The sequence below is a fragment of the Miniopterus natalensis genome, chromosome 5 (genome assembly GCF_054644295.1).
Source record: "Miniopterus natalensis isolate mMinNat1 chromosome 5, mMinNat1.hap1, whole genome shotgun sequence".
Classification (NCBI taxonomy): Eukaryota; Metazoa; Chordata; class Mammalia; order Chiroptera; family Miniopteridae; genus Miniopterus; species Miniopterus natalensis.
The window spans coordinates 70203180-70225600 of NC_142085.1; the positions used below are offsets into that span (position 1 = coordinate 70203180).

The window sequence follows — 22421 nt, forward strand, 5'->3', positions numbered from 1 at the left end:
CCAAATCTCAATGATTTAAAATAACAAAACGTATTTCTCATTCACTCATGGCCATTGTGGGCTGACCAGTAGTTCTTCTACTTCATACTTATGACAACCTGGGATGACTGACTTTTTACTGTCTGGAATGCTGTTGCTCATCATGGCAAGGGGAAGGGATCATATCAAATCGCATACTGACTCTTAAAGATTTTTGCCGAGAAGGGATACACATCTCTGACTCACATTTCACTGACCAAAGCAATCCACCTCTCTTGTCTTACTTCCCTGGGTCAGGAAAACGCAACCCAACAATGGGCCTGTGGCCTGGAAGGAGAACTGGAATGTTGATCAACAGCTCTAATGACCACCACCTGGGCCTATTAGGATTGTCAAGAGGATTAAATTAGTGAATTAAAACACTAAGCACAATGCCTGGCACCTTACAAGAACTAGGTAAATATTAGGGATAGTTACGACTTACATTGCTTACAAACTTTATTAATAATGATGACTTGAAGCTTATTTCAACTCATTGCGTTTAGTACTCCTTAAGAAAACGAAACATTTGCAATAAGGCCTGTCTAGAAGAGTAGGGCTGCGTAACCTCATAACCTTGTGTGACGGAAATGACTCAGTGTACTACACAGACGAACCATAATGACTCGGGTGACTTATGTGTAACAGTGGTCAGTTACTCTTTTCTGTCCAGATGGGAAATTTGTGGTTTACAAACTGCTAAAGAACAAAAAGGGTTGGATTTCTACATTTCGTTTTATGGAGGCACATTCATTATTTTTGAGCATCCAACCTTGTTTCTGCACATTCTTTTGCACCATGTTAAGCTGCAAAACACACAGCCCTGCTTATGGTTCACGGATTCTTCCAGGTTGATAGGAGCCAGGTCAGATTGTAGTCAAAGCAATTTAGGCAAAAATAAGTCCGAATGGTTTTTAGAGTCCTTTAGGTGGTGACCCCTGGGGAAGCAAGGAGGAGTCCCCCTAATTCTACCGGCATATTTGTCTAATAATAGCATTCCCTCCCCCTCCTCCTTCCCCCCCTGAAAAGGAGTCCTGTTTTAGAAGAAATGCAGTCAGCAGCTCCCACCCCTGTTTCATCTGAGCAGAGGCTGGGTCTGTTGAGGAAATTTCTCCATCTCAGTGGCCCTCAGATTTCAGCAGGCCTCACAATCACCTGGAGGGCTTGTTGAAACAGCCCCCCAGTTTCTGATTCAGTAGGTGCAGTGGGCCCAGGAGTTCGTGTTTCTGACCAGCCCACGGGTTACGGCAGTGTGGCCACATTCTGAGCGACGCTTCCGGTGCCCCTTCCTCCCCCTGCCCACGCTTCCGGTGCTGTTGCTTTCCAGGCACTGGCTTCGCTTAGTTTCTCATGTTGCTTTTGAGCTGTCGGAACGATCCTAGTTCTCTCCCTTTATGATATCGCAGTACTAACGTTCCCTTTTATTTATCTGCCAAAATGCCTTGATCGTTGGGGCTATGAATCCCTGCGCCCTGGAACTGCCTTTTCCAGAAGACTTTCTAAAGGGGTAAAGCCGAGGGAGCTGCCTGCCCCGCACTCATGAAGGCTGTATTTGATCTTAGTGGATATAAAACAGTAAACACAATGCTGGGTACCTTACAAACGTAAAGGGATGGTTTCCTTGTAGCAAAGACATTTGGACCTTATTACCAGCTAAGAAATTTATGAGTTTTTTTATTATACTCCTAGTATCTATCTAGATAGCCGGTTGGCCTTTTTGAAATCATTAAAAAGGAGATATTTCAGCTATATTGGTGGGAGATAAAATTAGTGTGTCTGCAGTTTTTCACAAGGAATTTTATCACATTGACTTATCGGAGCTACAAATTCACAGTTGTAGCTCTTAAATTGCTCTTGATGTAACAACAAAGTAATTCAACTTTTGAAAAGAAAGGCACACATTAGCTTAAAGAAATGAAATTCCAGCTTTTAATCTATCTGAGATGTTTATTAATATATGAGCAAAGAAAAATTATGCTTATATGGACAATAAAGTGAACTCTTTTCCAAATGGCTTGTCAGGATTTTTTCTTTATGTAGATTTTTTCTCAGTGTGCCTTTAGTTACAATAGGACTATCTGTGTAGCTCAGTCAGTAGTACACTATAGACAGCTGTGTACATTTTGGTATTTGTTCTCCAGGTCTGTGTTTGTGTTAAAATATTTTTCAAATGAAATTGCTTACCACATTGTGTTTTTTTCTATTCAATTAACTTACTTAATTGAACATTTCTTCCTGTTGATAAATGATTTTCTACATTTTCAGATGTCTGTGTAGTATTCCCTTATTTGAATGTACCATAATTAGTTGGTCAAATCATTGTGTACATGTTGCTAAATTATCCTTTGGAAAGACAGAGAAAACGTTTATATAAACGTTGCTTACAAATAAAAAGCTTTTGCTGATATTTTCTCAGCTCATACTTTTCATATGATACTTTAAGGGGGGAAATGAAATCTTTAAACTGATTGGGTTTTAAAATATTATCAGTTTAGGGTGATAGGAGTCAGTTTTTAATATCCTTCTCTTAGTTTAGGAAACAGATAGTCAAAATTGTAGTGACAAAGAGATAAAATACCAAAAAATATGCCTCAAAGTCATAAGATACTTAGGAAACTAACTAGGTTAATAGTGTTGCCACTGTTACCTGCTTTTGAGAATATTGGATCTTTATTTTATCTATGCATTGGGTGATACGGTTTTTTGGTTAGTTTCTTTTTATTTGAGGAACTTGATTATTTCTCACATACAGACGTGATAATTTTTATAAAAGTGGGTTCTTATAAAGGTTAGAAGTTTAACTCATTTTGTCTTAACCAACAATTGCAAGTTATTGAGGGCATGGCACAATGCTATGCAATTCAGAGATGCATTTGGTTTCTTTCTTTAAATGACATACTTTGTTCTTATTTAAATAACATGTTTTTCTCACTGCACTCTAAATTCATAATCCTAAACTCTTCTCCCTCACCCTCATCTGCTTGTTCTCTCTCAACATTTCCAATTATGGCTCCTGCCCCTAATCCTATTTCTGTTAACGTGCCTTATGATTGAAGGAGAAATCACATGTTCTTCCATTTGAAATTTGTTCTACTCCCTGGCTGCGTGGCATTGAGCAAATGACTTATCCTCTCTAAGCCTCAACGAAATGGTACGGTTTTTTCTCCTTTACAGAATCTTACTGAAGATTAAACATGATAATATATATTAAGTTCCTTAAAAATATCAGAACTCAATAAGCACTAGTTCCTTTCTCGTTTCTGATTTTTCATTCTTCTCAATTTTCATACTTTCCCTCAAGGTCTCCAGATAAATAATTGGAACCTCTTGGCAGTTCTCTTGGAAAAGATTCAAGATAAAACTTTTTTCTTTCTTTCTGGAATTCATCATTATTAGAAAGTCACTATTTAACTAATATTTACTTGGATCTCAGTAAGGCTGTAGACTTTAGTTTAGCCAACTTTATTCCATTGAAATCTGAACAAATCCTAAAGTGACCTTTTAAGCAGAACAAGGTCGTCAACTATTTTATGAAATGGAATTACTATTTGAGATCATGGATTGAGCAGGCAGGGCTGGGTAGGGGAAGCTATGATAGTGACCGGTGTCTCCATCAATTAAGATTTCACCACTGAATTCAGTTTCTGCCTTGGGATTTCAGATAGGAAGTTACGCTTCTTCGGTCTAAACCCCAAGCAGTCTGAATTCGTGCGAGTCCATTTATGCCATACTCGTGGCGCATCTTCCCTGCGTTTGCTGGGAAGTCCTCTCTGCCTCTCTGCTTCTTCCATCTTCCCTTCTTGGAAGACAGCTCTAGGATCACCTTTATGAAATCTCTCTACTCATTCCTACACCTGTCCCTAACCCCTAAGGTCACTGTTGCCTTTTTTGTTTTTTAATAAATATATATATATATTTTAATTTATTTTTGTTTAAAATATTACAGATGTCCCTTTTTCTCCCCAATGACCCATTCCACCCCATCCCATCCCCCTCCCCAGTCCCTCTCCCCACCATTATCTGTGTCCTTGGGTTGTTGACCTCTCCTCCCATGAATACTTCCATCATCGGGCCTAGACTGCTGCTTGCTACTGGCTTGTCTGCCCGCTTCTAGGCGCTCAGCCTGGTAAGACCGCAGAGGATGTTGGATTCACTTTGGAGCTCTGGCACATATGTGGTGTTCAACAAATAGCTGTTGAATGCAGAAGTAGATGTGAAACATCACAGGCATGGATTCCTCAGATAAAGGAGCTTAGAAGGTTGAAATGATTACAAGTGATGACCTGGATTAAAAACAGCCCAAGCAGAGCGAAATAGAGATGAAATTCTCTGCTTTTCAGAGTGAACTAGAAATTGGAATCAATTATCAACATCCTTTTGGAAGAATTAGGAATGTGATTTGATATTTAATTACTTGACTTCATTATCTTATGCAGATTTAAGAAGGAAGAGGAGCCCCCTTCGTCATTCCAATAGTAATACAAAAACAATCCCGACACCTGCACACATACAGTTTAAAGCAAAGGATTTTGAAGCCCGAACAAGCTGAGCAATTACGCCAGTTCTCTCTCTCCATCGTTTTTATTTGGAAGCTCCAATCCATCCTCTCATTGACAGCTTATTAGAGTTTATTTCCTTGTACCTCACCAGTAATGGGCATAACCAGTTCCTCTTTTTTTGCATTTCTGTCAATTAGTAAGTGGAGCTCTATTTTTACTTTTGAAATTGCTTTAATTTGCATTTCTTTGCTTACTATTGAGCTACCCTCTCCATTCGTTAGCTGGACAGTTGTATTTTTCGGTCTATGAATCGGCCCTTAAGGTCTTTGGCCCACTTCTCTTTTGGCTGGCTGTCTCTCACAGGAAATCGCCAGAAGCAAACCACTGTAAAGCATAACAGGTATTGGAGGCTAAAAATGCCCAGACACGACCCCCAGATGCCCTCCCCTCGTGAAAAGCGGTCACCTGCACGGGGTGTTTCGGAGACATGGTGGCGTCCTCTGTTGTTAGGTTAGGCCTCCCTCGACACCGTTCTCACTGCTGAGCATTCTCTCCTGTCTTGTTTATATTCCTGATACCTTATGCAGTTTATCTTCCTTCTCAATTTTTCCTTTTCAGGTAACATATTAGAGTCAGGATTTGGTAGCTGATTCAGTAATCCCGGGAGACATTCCTGGCCTTATATAAATGCTTCTTAAAAGGAGAGATGGGACGACGTAAGGGCCTTACAGAAAACATACAGGAGGTCTCGTCAGTTCAGATAGTTAACATTTGCGATAAAGATCCATTATTTTCTCCCCCATACACATTTCTCCTCTTCTTCCTCTGCTTTATCTCCCACCATCTCCCCTCCTTCCTTTTCTGCCCTTGCCCTTCAGCTCGTTCCTTTCACTTTCCCCGGCTTCCTCTCCAGGAGCAGCGCTGGCTCAGTTACCTTTGTCTCCTGGAATTCTAGGTAAAAACTCTAAATAAAGAGGCACTGATCGGCCTTCAGTGGGGAAGCAGTGGGCTCTCCTGCTACACTTAGGGGAGAGGCCAGGACGTCTCGGCCTCGCTGTGGCTTACCTGCTCACCACAGCTCTCCAGGTCAGAGGCGGTAACGTTGGAAAATAGCAATTGTTGATTTAAAACTGGGGAAGGGAATATTATTATATCTGGACGATATAATTGTATTTCTAGAACATCTAAGAGAATGAACTGAAAACTTTTTAAAAAAACATTGATCAAGTTCAATGAAGTAGCTTAGTATAAAATTAATGCACAAAAATCAGGAGCCTTCCGACATCCAAACAACAACCAGATGAAGATAGAAATGATAGTGAAAGAAAACATACCCGATGTACAATGGCAACCCAGTGAGAAAACACCCAGGAAACAGAAAGGAACAAGAAATGAGAAAGATCTTATTTTAAAAAACTGACATAAAGGAAAACTTTTTAGATAAAATGCTGCAGTGGTAAAACAATGTCAGTTCTCCCTGTGTTTATGTAGAGATTTAGCATGATCCCAATAAAAATGCTAACAAGATTTTAAAAAATCAAATTCTAAAGTTCATAAGCAACCTAAAATATGTAAGAACAGACAAGAAACGTATGACAAAAGAGAATGAGAATAACCTATTCTAATCAGATATTCAAATATGCAGTGTATTACAATATGAATAGCACTTAAATCAGTTGGTTCTGGCGAATTATTAGATCACTGGAATAGAACAGTAAGTCTTCTATAATGCATCATCTGTATATTGTATTGTGTGTTCACTCCACAGAGCCAAGTCTCCTTCCATCACCATTTACCCCCCACTGACCCTCTTCTACCTCCCCCCACCCTCCTTTCCCTCTGGTAGTCACCGTACTATCGTCTGTGTCTATGAGGGGTTGGTTTGTTTTTTCTTAATTCCTTCACCTTTCACCCAGCCCCCCAAACCCCTCCCCTCTGACTGCTGGCAGTCTCTTCTCTGAATCTATGAATCTGTTTCTATTTTTAACCAATGTCACCCCAATAAATTCAATAAAAATTCTGAAAAAGAATGGTAAGTCTTAATGTTGACTCAAATGCATATGAGATTTGGTATATAGTACAAATATATGAAATTAATATGTCATGAAAGTAGCATCCATACCAAGGGAAGAGAGACTGATTAAATGTGTTCGATTCTGGCCTCAGTTCTTATACAAAAAGAAATTCCAGATACATCAAAAAACTAGAATGAAAGAGAATTAGACCATAAAATTATTGGATGAACACATGGAATCTTTAAAAATATGATCTTAGATTATAAAAGGTCTTTCTAATGGTTATATGAAGCCATCAATCAACATACTGGTAAAGTTAACCACATACAGTTGATTTTTTTTCTGTTTGATAAAAGATACAATCAAAAAATGAAAAAAGTAAACAAATTAAATATGTTTGCCAGACATATCACTCCTAAAGAGTGGATTTCTTCAATATATGAAGTGCTTTTGTAAATCAATTCTATAGAAACCAAATGAGAAAACATCTCCCCCTTCTCTGGAAATAGCTGCAAGAAATCCTAAACCGTGCTTACCTCTGGGAAGGGGGAGCGGGGAAACCATGGCTGGAGAGACTTTCGCTTCATTTTGTACTGTTGGGATTTTACCATGAGCACAAGTAGTTTTTCAAATAAGGAGAGACAGACGGACTGACCAAAAATACTTTTTTAAAAATTAGAAGCCTAAAAAATTTGTTTTTCTTAATTCCCCTTGCTGCCACTAACATGTACAAGTAGAATAGGGGAAAGAAGATGAAATAGGAGGAGTCACATGTACTCCACAGCCTCCCTTAATGGAGTTTCTCAAAGGACCTGTAGAATGTGTCCCTTTGGTACTAAAGGACTTTTCTATTTCCAGGCTCACTGTCATCCTTTTTATGATTGGTGAGCTTGGTCTTGCCATACCTCATGAGGCCTCCTCTTATACTTCTTTCTACCTTGCTTTATGGGCAGCCCTGCTCAGATTTTACTTATAGGAAAAAAAAAAGTAAAATGCTCCAGTGGAAATTATATAGTTTGAACTATTTCCTAATGTTTTCACAGGGTTTTAAAAATGCTAATGATAGCTTTGAGGTACCATCGTTTGGAAAACTTTAAAATAAATTTGACGTATGTTACTGTGGATTAAACGATAACATGGCTCGTTACTAATTTAGGTGGTGTTTTTGCTCTGGTGAGAGATGAGTCCTTGTTTACAGTAGAGAAGAAAGATCTTTTGCATCCTTAACCGTATGGGCACAGCTGGGCAACGTGCAAAGCTGATAGACTTATCCAGGGTGTTGGATAGAAAGTGGAGCAACTGGAATTGAAACTTACTGACGCCCTCTATCTTTTTCCCTTGTCCTCTATGAATGTCAACAGTGTGTTTGGATTTTCTGGGCATGTAAAATCACAGGAAAGAATGTTAATACCTATTAGAGTCTCACTTTCCAATGTTGTCTTCCCTGTAAGTGAAGTTCCCATATATATTCTTCAAAGGAGGGATCTGATTAAAAAGTCCAATTTGTGATTTTAAGTGCTTCATCTCTTATTCAGGAATATCTCAGCTAATTTCCTGCATTTAGTAAATATGTGACTTCTTTAGGGGTAGCTTCTTTATACCAATTTCAAGTTGACTTTGCAGTGAAAAGGGAATGTGACAGCCATTGTAAGAGCTTGTCCAGATTTGAAGAATTGGGGTATAGAGCGGGAAGCATATTTCTACTTTGGGGGAAATAGGCTTCTAATTTTTTATGCTCCTGCAGAAAATGTCTCCCACTGGGTCTCAGCAGGGTTTTTTTCTAATAGCTCATTATGGGTCCATTATTTGGCCTCCTGAAGACTTTTGTGTTCTGTGGACTTTATGGATTTTAGTCCTTGGAGAGCAATTGTTTCATGTCGTTGTTACACAGCTCATAATTGGTTTGGGCCCATATTTTATAGTTTGTCAGGGTGGCAGGTTTGGAAGGCATCAGTAACAAAGAACATATACAGTGTAGATTTCCAAGTATAGTCCCTACTCCTAGCAGTTTCTGCATGCTTTGGATGTACTTGACCATAAAAGTGATATTTTATATTTAATAACTATCATTCTGATGATTACCAAAAAATTCTATGCTTCCTTTAATTCCAGCATTCACATGAATATAGTATTATACTGAATATTAAGAAACCATTCTTTCCAATACAAACCAGCAAAGGCCTTCAGAATGTACATAAAATCACAGCTTAAACGTTTTGTCACAAAATTAACATTTTGCGCATTTTTACTCTATTTCACCCTATGGCATCTTCTCTAGTCCTCATATTCCCAACCTCCATATTCCTCTTTGTTTTCAGTCTGTTTTATGTCCACGTGTCCCAATGGAAACAGAATGGTCCTTGTAGAATCCATCAGATCACTCGTGCATTTGATTCAGTGGCATCATTAAGATCAGTAAAAACATCAGATGAACTGGTTTGGGATTTCCTACCTTATTTTTATTTTTGCTATTGTTTTTCATTATAAAAGTCTTCAAATCTGAAGAAATAGAATGAATTAAAAAGAAAGGCATGCTCTATTCTTTCTATAATATATTCCCCACCTGTCTCACTCATATGTAAACTCAAGTCTTCTTTGCAACCACCAAATTATTCATGGTGCTCTGCCACTAAAATACACAGACTCCACTCAGATAGTTTTTGACTCTAATTCTCAGTACAAACTTTCAATCATAATTTCTTTTCCGTATACAGTGAGCCATCATTGAAATTTAACTTAATATATTAAAATAGATTTTTGATTTGACTGAGCAATGAAGGAGTTAATACTGAGCAATGAAGAGTTTGATATTATTAGCTAACTTACTGAGAACTTACTATAATCAACACTGTAAACATTTTATATATATTACTTAATTTTGTCCTTAGAAAGACCTTCAAAATAGACATAGCTGGTGTCGCTCATGTAGATCTTAGTTCCCAAACACTGAGCGGTGATTAGCATTCATTATTTCCTTTGCTTTATAACAACCCTATAGGTACTGCAGCTGTCTTCATTTTACAGACAAAGAAACTGAGGCTGTAAGAAGGTGGGGTATACTGTGTGTTAAAGAGGGGTTTGCCATCTTACAGATGGAAGGACTGCGATAAGAAGAGTGTATAACAACTTGGCCAAGGTGGGGTGGCTCTCAAGTGAGGAAGCAAGGGTGTGACCCTCGTTTCTCTGATTCCGGTGTCCACGTGCAAACCATTACGCTACACATGAAAAAATGATTTCCATTCTAGCTTATCTTTTAAACTTTAATACGATTGAACCATTTATTCACCACGGGCATTTGCTCTTTGAACTCCGGTAAAGATACAGACAGGAAATCCTGTTCTGAACACTTAAAATGTCTCTATGGGAAAGAAGGTCCTGAAACTGTTCTGGCTTGCACAGAAAATTTTTCCATCTGTCACGTTGGTGAATACCATGCGGGTTTTATATAATGTTTTTGTTTGGTCCTGAAGGCATAGATTAATTTCTACTTCCATTTGGTAGATAGCTTTACATTCTGGCGAATTTTAAACTTTGAGATAAGACTAAAAATTCAACCATATAAGTAAGACAGTGTCAAATATATTTAAAATAATTGGCACACTTCAAGTGAAAAGATAAAAGAGAAACCATAGGGCAGGTACCCCAGTGATAGAATTCGGGACAAGTCTGCATGGCAGACTCCTACTGATGGACCAAGCTTTTGGTAACTGCTGCTGCTGCTCGGAAGCGTCCCCTGATACCTCTGCGTAGTGTGGAAGAACATTCTTCAGTGTTCCCTTGACTCCATCATAGCAGTCAGTTCATTTCATTTTAAATGTGCACTTGGACTGCTTTCCCATTGGACTCCAGACTCCTTAAAATCAGAGAGTGCCTAGTATCTAGCCCATTTCAGTGATGTTATGCTAGTTCACAGTCAACAGATAACTTTGCTGAGCATTTATTACATGGCAGGCACTCTGCGAGGCATCGGGATAGCATAAAAAAACAATAGAAAGCGGACCATTGCACCAAAAAGGAATATTGCACTGGGAGCCTGAAAGCTTGAATTCCAATCCTGTTCTTCCTGCTAATTCATTATTGCAACTTAGACAACATTCCTGGTCCTTTGTTCGCTAAAAGGAATGTCTGATTCAAAAACTTCTAAAGTCACTCAACTCTGCAAGCTTCTGTACTTGTCGTCAACTCAGATATAAGTGCGTGAATGCATCTGGAACCGTGCGTGATGCGTAGTAGGCTCGCAGTGTGGTCAGGCGAGGACCTACGTGTGCAGGAATAAACTCCCACGAGAGTGTGAATACGAAAAACCGGTATGAAAAGCAAATTCCAGAGTGTGCTTAAGCTTGTAAAAGGGGTTAAGGACACAGTAAGGCTTTAAAGATTGTTATCAGAGCAAGAACAGGAGAGACTAAGCCTGATGATTAGATGGGATGCTGTAGTGTTAAAGTGACACATAAGGCGGACATCTTCTCAGTCAAGGTGAGACCTTTCGGCTGAAAGGGGTAGAATAAACATGGTTCAGGGGAAGATGAGCCCACGGCAGGCCCTTGCACGAGTGCAGGGATCCACACCTGCGCTAAGAGAGGTAGCAAAGGAGACAATTCCTACTGATGATTTCTGAGGTCTCTGATGGATGGATAAGATGGGAAAGCCCTGGAGATAGCCCTGCAGGCCCCAGGTTTGCACCTTGAAGAAGGTATGTTGTGGGAATGTTAAGCTGGCGATCTTGTAGCAAAATTGTGACTTTTTTTGAACCCTGGGAATGGAAAATAGGATGATTAATATGTAGCCAAGAGCTAACCCAAACTATTTTTTTTTGCTTGTTGACAGAAGAGTATATGCATACCTGACTTTTCATTTGGACTTTGGTAAGAACATAAGAATCATAAGAATTTGGAAACCGAGTGTGACTGACCCTCTAGTTAGGTTTATTCATAACTAGTCAAATGACCTCTTCAAAAAGATAGCTGCTGATCATTATATTCTTTGGGCCAGGAAACATATTTTGAGCCCTAAGCCTGTTGCACTACCAGACACCAGTTATACTATTCGATGAATGAAGATCTACACAGTTAACAATGTCTACCTAGGAGGAGATCTCTAGTGGAATGCCACAGGGCTTCCTTCAAGTTCCAGAATTTTGGTTGAAGTTTTGAATCCAGAGACTGATAAACAAAAGCTCTGCCCAAGTTAACAAAAGGAAATTCAGTATAGTGAGATTTTTCGTTTAGATCTTTGAGTAAATAAGTCTTGGCCTAGCCCTGTCAGGGATGGGGGAGAGTAAAGAAGAGGAGTGTGGAGGTGGGGGTGATCTGTTCTGAGCCTGCACCTTCATGCACTGAAGAGCATTTAGACAGGTGTGAGAGGCCCACTGCTCTCCCAAGGACAGTCCTTTAACCTCAGCTACACCCCATGGCTTTTCCCATGTGGTCATTGTGACTTGAGAAATGGCCGTTGGTTGGTCCATACTCACAGTTTTAAAGACAGAGAGAATTTTTTAAGATCTGGTGTTCTGATGGAAACTAGAATGTAAATAAAACTGACAGGGAAAGAAAACCTCAGTGAAAGCAAATTTGGGGGCCTGTCCCCATTTCAAATTCTGTAAGAGCACAGGCTCTGGAACCAACCCTGAGCTGTGTGACCTTGGGTGTGGTACTTAAACTTACTGAGCTTCAGTTTTCTTATCTGCAGAATAGAGATCATAATGATTATATCTACTTTCAGAATTGTAAGAATAAATTTGTTCTTATATCCGAAGAACTTAGAACAGTGCCTGACCATAAGCAGTGTGGGTTTGTATGTTAGCTAGCATTACTACTATTGTTATTATTAAAACTAAGAAGAATGCTGACTTGTTACAATAAGGAGACTGTATTAACGGGGTCCCTATGCTTCCCCAACACTCCCAAAAGTGATAGATGTGTAGGATGTGGCTTTGCAGCATAAACTAATAAGTAGATTTAGGCTGTTTTTGCTTATACTGAACAGTTTGGACCAAGTGGATGTTGCAGTTTGAAGAAGCAAAGGTCTTTGCATTTACTCCCTCTAGGTTTCATAGTTTCACCAGTCCTCTTATTGCAACACTGCCCTTGGCAACCTCAGGCTATTTCCCAAAACCAGTCTTGCATGGCTGCTCTTATCTATATTGAGATTAATTTTCCTAAGATAACGGCACCAGTATTTGTGTCTTACTCCGGCCCCATTGCTTATGAGTTTAAAATTCAAGCATTTAGGTGTGACCCTTCCTGGTTTCTCAGACCTGACCCTCTTCATTTTTAGCCTTACCTGGGTTCCTCCCTCAGTGCTGAGCTGTGTGCTAAAGGCTGGTCAGAGGTCTATTGTTTCTTTCTCTTGACCTTACCTGAAATGCTGTTCACTTGGTTTTTCAGTGTTAGAATGCTAATGACGGTTTGAAGCCTGTTGCAAAGGTCCCCGTAATTGAAAATTTCATTCTAGGGGCTATCTCATTCATATACCAGCTCCTTCATTAGGTTCTAAGCTCTTGGAACAGTGACTGAGTTTGCAGGCCTTGGCTTTCCCCTCAGGGCTGGGTCCGAGTCACAGTAGAGGCTCTCTGAGCGTTTAATTGCCTCCAGCAGAATTGAAGCAGGACCAGGGCCCCCAGCCTGCGTTTGCTAATCCAGTGTTCCCAGGCCTGGCCAGGGTAGACAGGCTGAAGAAGCTGTGTGATGCTTTGATTTCCCCATTTCCATCCTTTATTTCTAAACTTCTCCAGGGGTCTTTTCTCATTTTTTATAAAATTTCATACTCAAACTGCCCTTGCTATTTGAGTATGGTATAACCTGCTCATGCCTGGTCTAACCTGCTTTGCTTCCTCACAAAGGAGCTCAGTCCCTCATCACTCCCTTCCACCGGACTATTCCCATCTATCTTTCAAAAAATATATATTTGTCTTTCTCGGCCCCCTTTCCTCTGTCAGCCTCGGGAACAGAAAGTGGCACAGCCTGCAGAGAATGTTTTAGCAAGTGGGGGAAGACTGAGACTCTGTATGGAGTGATAATTCATGGTGGTTGTTTTTAAACCGGATGAAAAGCCTCTTGCCCTTGTTTTCATTCTATTTAGAAGGATTTCAGGGTAAATCTTATCCTGCCCTATGGGAATAAGTGAGTTAGATGGCCGCTGTCTAAGCTAAGCATTTTATGTAAACATTTAAAACTGTTTTGATTTAAGAAAACATAAGCTGGCACAAAGTTTTGTTGCAGGCAAGGTTTGGGAGTTTTAAACTGTAATATGCATACTTTGATGAATTTCATAGACTAGAACTGTGGGTTACAGTATAGTTTGTGCTTCAAATATCAAACTCTTAATCCTAGTTATAACTACAGCGAAGGCTGGATTTACTCACCAGCTTGCTCAGCTAGCTAAAACTGTAGATACCATTCACAGCGCTGTTATTTAAACACAACAGAAATCATAAATAGAAATTGAAAAGGAGAGCCTGATTTTGCAAGACAAGATTCGATGCCGTGAAGAAACCCTCTCAGAAATTCACCAGAGACCTTGTGGGTCTTAAAATACCGTTTCCTACCATCCTGATTTGGCAGCTTGAGAACTCTTCATTACAAATAATGACAAATATTTTACCAACTCACAAAATGTTGCTTTTTAGTATTAATTTTGCTTTTAGCTAGGAAATTTAGTATACCAATATAGTAGTCATTCATCAAATCTCAGGAAAAATTACTCCCTTATTGATCATTTTAGCAAATGTGTCTTGAACACTGGCTGTGTGCAAGGTACTGTAGTGAATGTTTCTGGTGATAGAAATGTGAATTAAGCGCGGCCGGGCGTGGCTCAGCGGTTGAGCATCGACCTAGGATGCAGGCGATCGGGGTTCGAATCTCGGTCAGGGCACATGCCCGGGTTGCGGGCTAGGCAGCCGATCAGTGACTCTCTCATCATTGATGTTTCTATCTCTCTCTCCCCCTCTCCTTTCCTCTCTCTGAAATCAATAAAGATATATATAAAAAAGAAAAGAAAAAAAAAGAAATGTGAATTAAATTTGATGTTTGACCACAAGATGTGGAAGAACTAAGACATTATAATACAGCAAGTGCCATAGAAAACTTGCTAAAATGCTCTGAGGAATGAGAGCACATATGGGATTTGCTGAGTCCGTCAGAGAAGGCTTTATAGAGGAAGTGGAAATAAGAGCCTTAATGACCAGCCAGGTGTCAGTATGTGAAATTGGGGGGAGAGAGTGGTAAGGGGGCTCTAGATGGAGGAACCATTATTAACAAAGTTTCAGAAACAGTATAATATGGAGTATAGTTGGGTTCTCATTTTATGTAAATGAAAGGGAGCAGTTAGAGATAAAGCTGAATTCCATGGGTTTGAAATCCCAGATTAAACTTTGGTAGGTGGTGGAGAATATTTTATGCATTATTCCACTCTTTAAACAACTTCCGAGTTGTGTTTGAGGGTAATTAATCTGCCTGCAGTGTGTAAGCTTGATTGTGGCGGAAGTGAAGTTGGGAGTTTGGAAGACCAGTTGGGAGATTATTAAGACCAATTGGTTTAGTGAGGATTAGTAAGAGCTGCTCTGGGCTGGGAACAGGGGGCTGGACTAGAGGGTAGAACGGAGAGGCATCGAGAAGTAAAAACTTCTAGGATTTGGAACCTGATTGGAAGATGAGAGAAAGAAGAAAGGGAGGAGTTAAAAATAACCATGAGGAGTCAAGGCTGAGAACTGACCCCATTAAAAAAGTTAAGCAGTGCTGGTAGGGAAGAGTGCAGCTTTGCTAGTGGTGCCTGAATGTATATACGTTCTCCACTGGAGAGTTGGAAATGTGAAAATGAAACTCAGGCTATGATTTGAAATTCAGACTTGGGAATCATTAGCCTAAAGGAAATGGCGGAAGGTGTAGGAGTGGATATGAATGCCAAGGGAGAGTATTAAGAGAAAATGGCCAAGGACAGGACCCTCAGGAGATGGTGGTCTACTTTTAGATGAGGGAAGATGGTCCAATATTTAAATAGTGAGGTGAGGGAAGAGCCAGAAGACTTAGGATCATAAAAGTCTGGACAGGAGTTTCAAGAAAGGAGGGGTCAGTAATATCCATGGAATTAGAGAAGGAGGGAAGTTGAGAATTGAGACATTAAGTGTGGAAGTTTTAAGAGTCCATTGATGGCTTTCACAAGAGTGGAATGTATTCTTTCTTTTTTTAAGTCTGGGATTTGTTTGTTTTAGGCCTATTAAGTGTTCTGGATTTTTCTATTTCTTTAAATTAACACAGATAATGAGGATTGTGTGTGTATATGTGTGTGTGAGAGAGAGAGAGAGAGAGAGACAGGATTATGACCAGGGAACTATTTTATATAAATAATAAAATTATTTAAGTAAAATATACTAGAGCTTACATTTAATAATAGAAACACTAATTCAGCCAAAAAAGGAAATCGACAGGATTTTTCATTAGCCAATAAATAAAACTTCTGCCCAAATTATGTCAATTAAAAAGGTATTCTGCCCCCTTTCATTATATGAAACAACAAAAATACATAAACAATTGTTGAATTGATGAGCATACCCTCAAACATATTGAGATTATCACCTTTTTCCCTTCCTTTCAGAATAAAAGACCGAGCTATGATAGCGACTGGTGGAGTGATAACAGGCCTGGCCGCCTTGAAGAGGCAAGACTCGGCCAGATCACAGCATCATGTCAGCCTCAGCCCATCGCCTGCTGCCCAAGAGAAGAAACCAGTCAGGCGTCGGCCTCGGGCCGATGTCGTGGTTGTTCGAGGCAAAATCCGGCTTTATTCCCCCTCTGGTTTTTTCCTCATTTTAGGAGTGCTTATCTCCATTGTAGGAATTGCAATGGCGGTCCTTGGATATTGGCCCCAAAAAGAGCATTTTATGGATGCCGAGACAACACTGTCAACCAACGAAACTCAGGTCATTCGGAACCACAGTGGTGTGGTGGTTCGCTTCTTTGAGCAGCATTTACATTCTGATAAGATGAAAATGCTCGGCCCTTTCACAATGGGGATTGGCATTTTCATTTTCATTTGTGCTAATGCCATCCTTCATGAGAACCGTGACAAAGAAACCAAAATCATCCACATGAGGGACATCTATTCCACGGTCATCGACATCCACACGCTAAGAATAAAGGAGCAAAAGCACATGAACGGCATCTACACTGGTCTGATAGGAGAAACAGAAGTAAAGCAGAATGGGAGCTCCTGCGGCTCGAGGCTGGCAGCAAATACCATTTCCTCTTTCTCGGGCTTTAGGAGCAGTTTTCGGATGGACAGCTCTGTCGAAGAGGATGAGCTTGTGCTAAATGAAAATAAGAGTTTGGGGCATCTTATGCCACCGTTGCTCTCCGACAGCTCTGTCTCTGTCTTTGGCCTCTATCCACCTCCTTCCAAGACAACTGATGATAAGACCAGCGGCTCTAAGAAATGTGAAACCAAGTCAATTGTGTCATCATCCGTCAGTGCTTTTACATTGCCTGTGATCAAACTTAATAACTGTGTTATTGATGAGCCCAGTATAGATAACATCACTGAGGATGCCGAGAACCTCAAAAGTAGGTCGAGGAATTTGTCCATGGATTCCCTGGTGGTCCCTTTGCCCAACACCAGTGAGTCCTTCCAGCCGGTCAGCATGGTGCTCCCGCGGAATAATTCCATTGGGGAGTCATTGTCTACTCAGTACAAGTCTTCTGTGGCCCTTGGACCTGGGGCTGGACAGCTCTTATCTCCTGGGGCTGCTAGAAGACAGTTTGGGTCCAACACATCCTTGCATTTGCTCTCATCACATTCAAAATCCTTAGACTTAGACCGAAGTCGCTCTACCCTGACTGTTCAGGCAGAACAACGGAAACATCCAAGTTGGCCTCGGTTGGATCGAAGCAACAGCAAAGGATACATGAAACTAGAGAACAAAGAGGACCCGATGGAGAGGTTGCTTGTGCCCCAAACTGCAATCAAAAAAGACTTCACCAATAAGGAGAAGCTTCTTATGATTTCAAGATCTCACAATAATTTAAGTTTTGAACATGATGAGTTTTTGAGTAACAACCTAAAGCGGGGAACTTCTGAAACAAGGTTTTAATGTTTAAAGGATATGATTTTACAAGACTATATATTTTAAAACTATTTTCAGCAGTGTTTCTTTGTGAAAGCACTGGTTATAACCATTTTTGATCAAATGGTTCATAGTGTTTTAGACCTGGCTGCTTAATTCTGTAATGGAGATAGTTGTGTGTTTGGGTTACTAAGATTGTAGTACTCTGTGTTATCAAATACGATTTTATTTTTTCCATTCCTTTGAAAGCATGATCTCTTTTATTAATATAAATACAAAATACTTCCACCTGAAAGCTCACTTTTCTTTACTTTTATGTTCTCTCATTGGTGGTCATATTCATAGAATGAAATGTCCAGTTTGGAAAGGGTAGGAAACCAAAGTGTGGACTAGAAGTACCAAATTCAGGCCCAAGCTTCAATATATATTTATAAATGAGTAGGAGAGCAAATCTTAGGTGTGCTTTTCTGAATAATTGCTTTTATGTAGGATTGATTAGACTATTAAAAAGGGAAAAGATTCTAGCTTCTGTGCGAGCTAAATGATATGAATTGTTTTAATTCTGTGTGAGCTAATTGATATGAATTGGTTAAGTTGGTAAGTAGGTATTATTTTTTTCAACATCAGCTCTGTTTTAGTGGTATTTTCTCAAGAAACCATGTATTCAAGAGCCATGGCTGAGAATGCGAGATATTCTTAGGGGTAGATTGTCAAAATGCTATCAGCTATAACATTAGATATCCAGAATTGAAATTTCTTTTCGACTGACTTGAAAAATGAATGGACCAATTAAGTTTTTAGAAATGCTACCTTAAAATAATAATATACATGAAAAAATGTTGACTAATGAATGAAAATGCATTATAGGCTAGTTAGTGCTAATTAGTGTCAGTTCCTTTTGCTAGTCATCTCTTTGATCACCCAGTATCCACTCATTCTCACATCCTTATTTTTCCCCAGTATTTTTTAGACCCTGTTATTTGGAAAATAATCAGCTAACCTTGACATTTCTTTTTATCTTCCCGTGTCCCTCGCTTGGTGGTTTAAGAAAATCCAGTCCTTGATAAATTGCCTTGAAATTTATCTTGTGCTGGAAAGCCTTATGACTCCAAAGACTTTCTTATGGTATAATACATTTTTGGGAGTGTGCTTCTCAGTTATTGAAGATAAAATGAACTTTTCCACCAGAAAATTGTCATGTTTTCCTTTAAGGTAACATATAATTTTAAGAATTATTTAATGGAATACTCAGGAAACTTGACAGGTTTTTCCCAATGCCTAAACATTTCTGAATATCAGTATTGCAGTTGTTGTGGAAGAAGAGAAGGAAGATCTATTTCTATTTGTAGGTTCCCACAGTTCCATCTTGTGTTGGCATCATGAATTTGAGGTACAGTGTTACTTGTTAGAACATCAAGCCTGTGTATTGTAATGGAGTGGGCTCAGTATTTTACTATAAAGCATTTAATAGTAAATTTCTGTTCTTAATATAAATTTGTGTTCTTCATACATTTGCTGTAATTTTTTAAATAAAATTTAAATTTCTGTTTAAAGTATTTTTTTCACAATTTCTGACACATTCTACAGAAGGTTGCTGATACTCTAGTACATGTATTGGTTGCTGTGACTTTTTTTATTTTGCTTCTGTTAGATTAGAGAACTGGTCCGTTCACCTATTTAATTAGGCTGTTGTCATATTTTGTCCCCCTGGTATGATGGTTAATTTTATGTGTCACCTTGACTGGGCTAAAGGACGCCCACAGTTCTAGGTGTTTTATGAGGGTGTTTCCAGAAGAGATTAGCGTTTGAATCAGTGACTTAGTAAAGAAGATTGTCCTCACCAATTCCAGTGAACATCAGACAATCTATTGAGGGACTGAACAGAACAAAAAGGCAGAGGAATGGCAAATTTGGGCTTGAGCTGGGACATCCATCTCCTGGCCTTGGACTCTGGTGTGCACCATTGGCTCCCCTGGCTCTCAGGCCTTCAGGTTTGGACTGGAGCTACACCACCTGCTTTCCTGGGCCTCTAGCTGGCAGTTGGCAGATTGTGGAACTTCTTGGCCTCCATAATCTTGTGCGCCAGTCCCTTATAATAATCTCCCTGTATATATCTGTGTATATTCTATTGGTTCAGTTTCTCCAGAGAAGCCTAATACAGCTAGGATCATTTTCATTTAAAATTTCATCGACTCTCAGAAAAATAACCATGTATACAGCATCTAGCAAATATCAGTAATACTCAGATTTCAAAACAATGGCTCTCAGCACCCCTGAGGTGACAAATGACTAAAGCCATATAATTTGCTCAGTTCACCCTGAAAGAGCTTTCACAATTCGAAGAGGATTAAGCAGCATGGGTGTTGGAGGGTCCAAATAAAATAATTGAGGCTTAACGCGGTGCTTCCTGTTCAACCTCCCTCCATAAAAAACCCCCAGCTTTTTATTTACCAAACAAATCAACTTTATTAAGTGATCCATAATTCTCTTGTTTTAAATTAAAAACACATGCTGTAATTAAAGCTTCAGATGAATATGAGATAATTGATGTTACTGTACTGGAATTTTAATTAGACTATATTTTGTACATTTCCCTTAAGCTTTTATAAATAGTGAAAGTTATTCAGAATCTCCATTCTTCTTGTGGGAAACTTAAGGAATCTGGATCATGGGCTAGATGCTGCCAAGCCAAAGAGTTTCTAAGGCTTGTGGCCTATCATGGGCTGTGTTGGGTTGCTGGGGCTGCCATAACCAAATACCACAGACTGGGTGGCTTATACAATAGAAATTTATTTTCTCACAGATCTGGAGGATAGAAGTCCAAGATCAAGATGTCTGGTTTCTCCTGAGGCCTCTCTCTTTGGCTGCGGGTGTTGGTTTTCTATCTGTATCCTCAGATGGCCTCCCCTTTGTGCATGAGTACCTCTGGTGTCTCTTTCTTTCTTATGAAGACACCGTCACATTGTATTAGGGCCCCATCCTATAGGCCTCTTTTCACCTTGGTTACCATTTTTAAAGGCCCTACCTATCACCAAATATAGTTACATTCCAAGGTACAGGGGGTTAGGACTGCAGCATGAGTATTTAGGGGAATACAGTTCAGCCCATGACGTGAGGTGTGCCATTGAGAAGTGGTAGAGCTGAGAGAGTGTTCTGAGCCTACAGTTTGTGAGAAGAGCACAATATGTCCTTAATGGCTTTACCACCCCCACAGTAAGCCTTGAATAAATCACTTAATCTCCCAATTTTACTAGATACAATTTCAATTAATTTCTTAATTTCAAGTCTTTAGAGTCCTCAACTGTGAAGTGAGATAACTAAGAACATAAACTATAAAGTGCCCTGGGATGAAGATCTCTTTTTCCTGTCACTGTCTCTGCAGCAGTTTGCTTCTCAAATGAGGGCCAGGAGCTGAGGTAGAGCAGACTGGTTAGAATCATGGATGTTGGAGCCAGAGGACTAGGATTTGTACTGGCTCTTCTACTTTCTGGTCATGTGGCCTTGGGCGCTGACCCACCAGAGGTGCTGAGAACTACTGAGGCAAGACCATTGGTGTATCACAACTGAGTGCCAGCCCCAGTCCCAGCTGATACAGATTAAATGAGTTGATGCTCCAGGGGGGTTCCCAGGTTGACGTATAGCAAGCATTACATATGTATATATTTATATATGTGTGTGTGTGTGTGCACTATTTCTATCTGAAAGTGTCACCTAAGAGCTTTCCAACCTCCACCTCATCCCCACCCCAACCCCAAGTATATCCTCTGTGGTAGGATGAATAAAGGCCCTAAAAATGCCCATGTCCACAATCTCTGGAACCTGTGAATATTACTTATATGGAAGAATGGCTTACAACTCTAAATTAAAGATACTGAGATGGGGGAAATTATCCTGGATTATTCAGGTGGGCCCAATGAAATCACAAGGGTCCTTATTAGGAAGCAGGGGAAGATTTGACTACAGAGAAGATGATGTGACCAAAGCAGAGAAAGAATGGATGATGCTAAGATCCTGGCTCTGAAGATGGAGGGAGTAGCCATGAGCCTAGAAATGTAAGGAACAAAGGTCTAGTTACAAGGAATTCTCCCTCAGAGCCTCTACAGGAACCAGCCCTGCTGACACCTTGACCTTAGCTCAGGGAAACTGATTTTGGACTTACAGGCTCCAGAACTATAAGAGAATAAATATGTATTATTTTAATCCACTAAGTTTGTGTCATTTGTTATAGCAGCCATAGGGAATACATTCCTCCAAACCAAAGGAGCTTTTTCAGAGCAGTGAGCCAGTTGTCAGCAGACCTACAAGCAAAGTGAAAGGCATCCATCCATACCAGGCAATGGCAGGTGGCCCAAAGCAGGATGGATATATGATTCACTTTACATAAACTTTAGCTCTGATAATCTTAACATAAGCATAATAATTTAAACAAAGGAGGTAGAGCTTCTTTGAATTAGGAAATATTGATTTGGATAGATAAAAAATATAAAAGGCCACAGTTGGTTTAAGAGTAGCCATTCAGTTGTAAAAGCTTTCAGGCTCAAATGAATGTTTCTGTGTCTATAATTTTAGAAGACACAGTGGTAATATAAGTAAAAACCACATTTTTTAGCACAACTTTGTATCAAAATGGATATTAGCATTTAACAATTTGCTAGATAAAGATAAAATTTTACTTATTTTAGCAGTTCAAATTTAACCCATTTTAATCCTTGCTGAAACATGCCATGAATGACTAAAAGAAGCAAAATAATTTTTTAAAAATTTGTCAGTTTACCAAAACTTTATAGTGTTATAAATACTAAATCTGTGGCCTTCCCAGTGATTATTCAGCTG

At 39.6% G+C, this 22421-nt stretch overlaps 1 protein-coding gene across 2 annotated transcripts in view; it reads left to right on the plus strand.

Annotated features, from left to right (window-relative positions):
- The window catches only part of TMEM200A (transmembrane protein 200A), a 55922-nt gene extending 36760 nt beyond the window's left edge, over positions 1 to 19162 (plus strand). For both annotated transcript variants that reach the window (XM_087817614.1, XM_087817613.1), the window contains one exon: positions 16124 to 19162. In XM_087817614.1, coding sequence (XP_087673740.1) covers positions 16140 to 17615 — 1476 coding nt within the window. In that variant the 5' untranslated portion in view covers positions 16124 to 16139 and the 3' untranslated portion in view covers positions 17616 to 19162. The remainder of the gene's footprint in view (positions 1 to 16123) is intronic.
- Positions 19163 to 22421: the final 3259 nt, after the last annotated feature.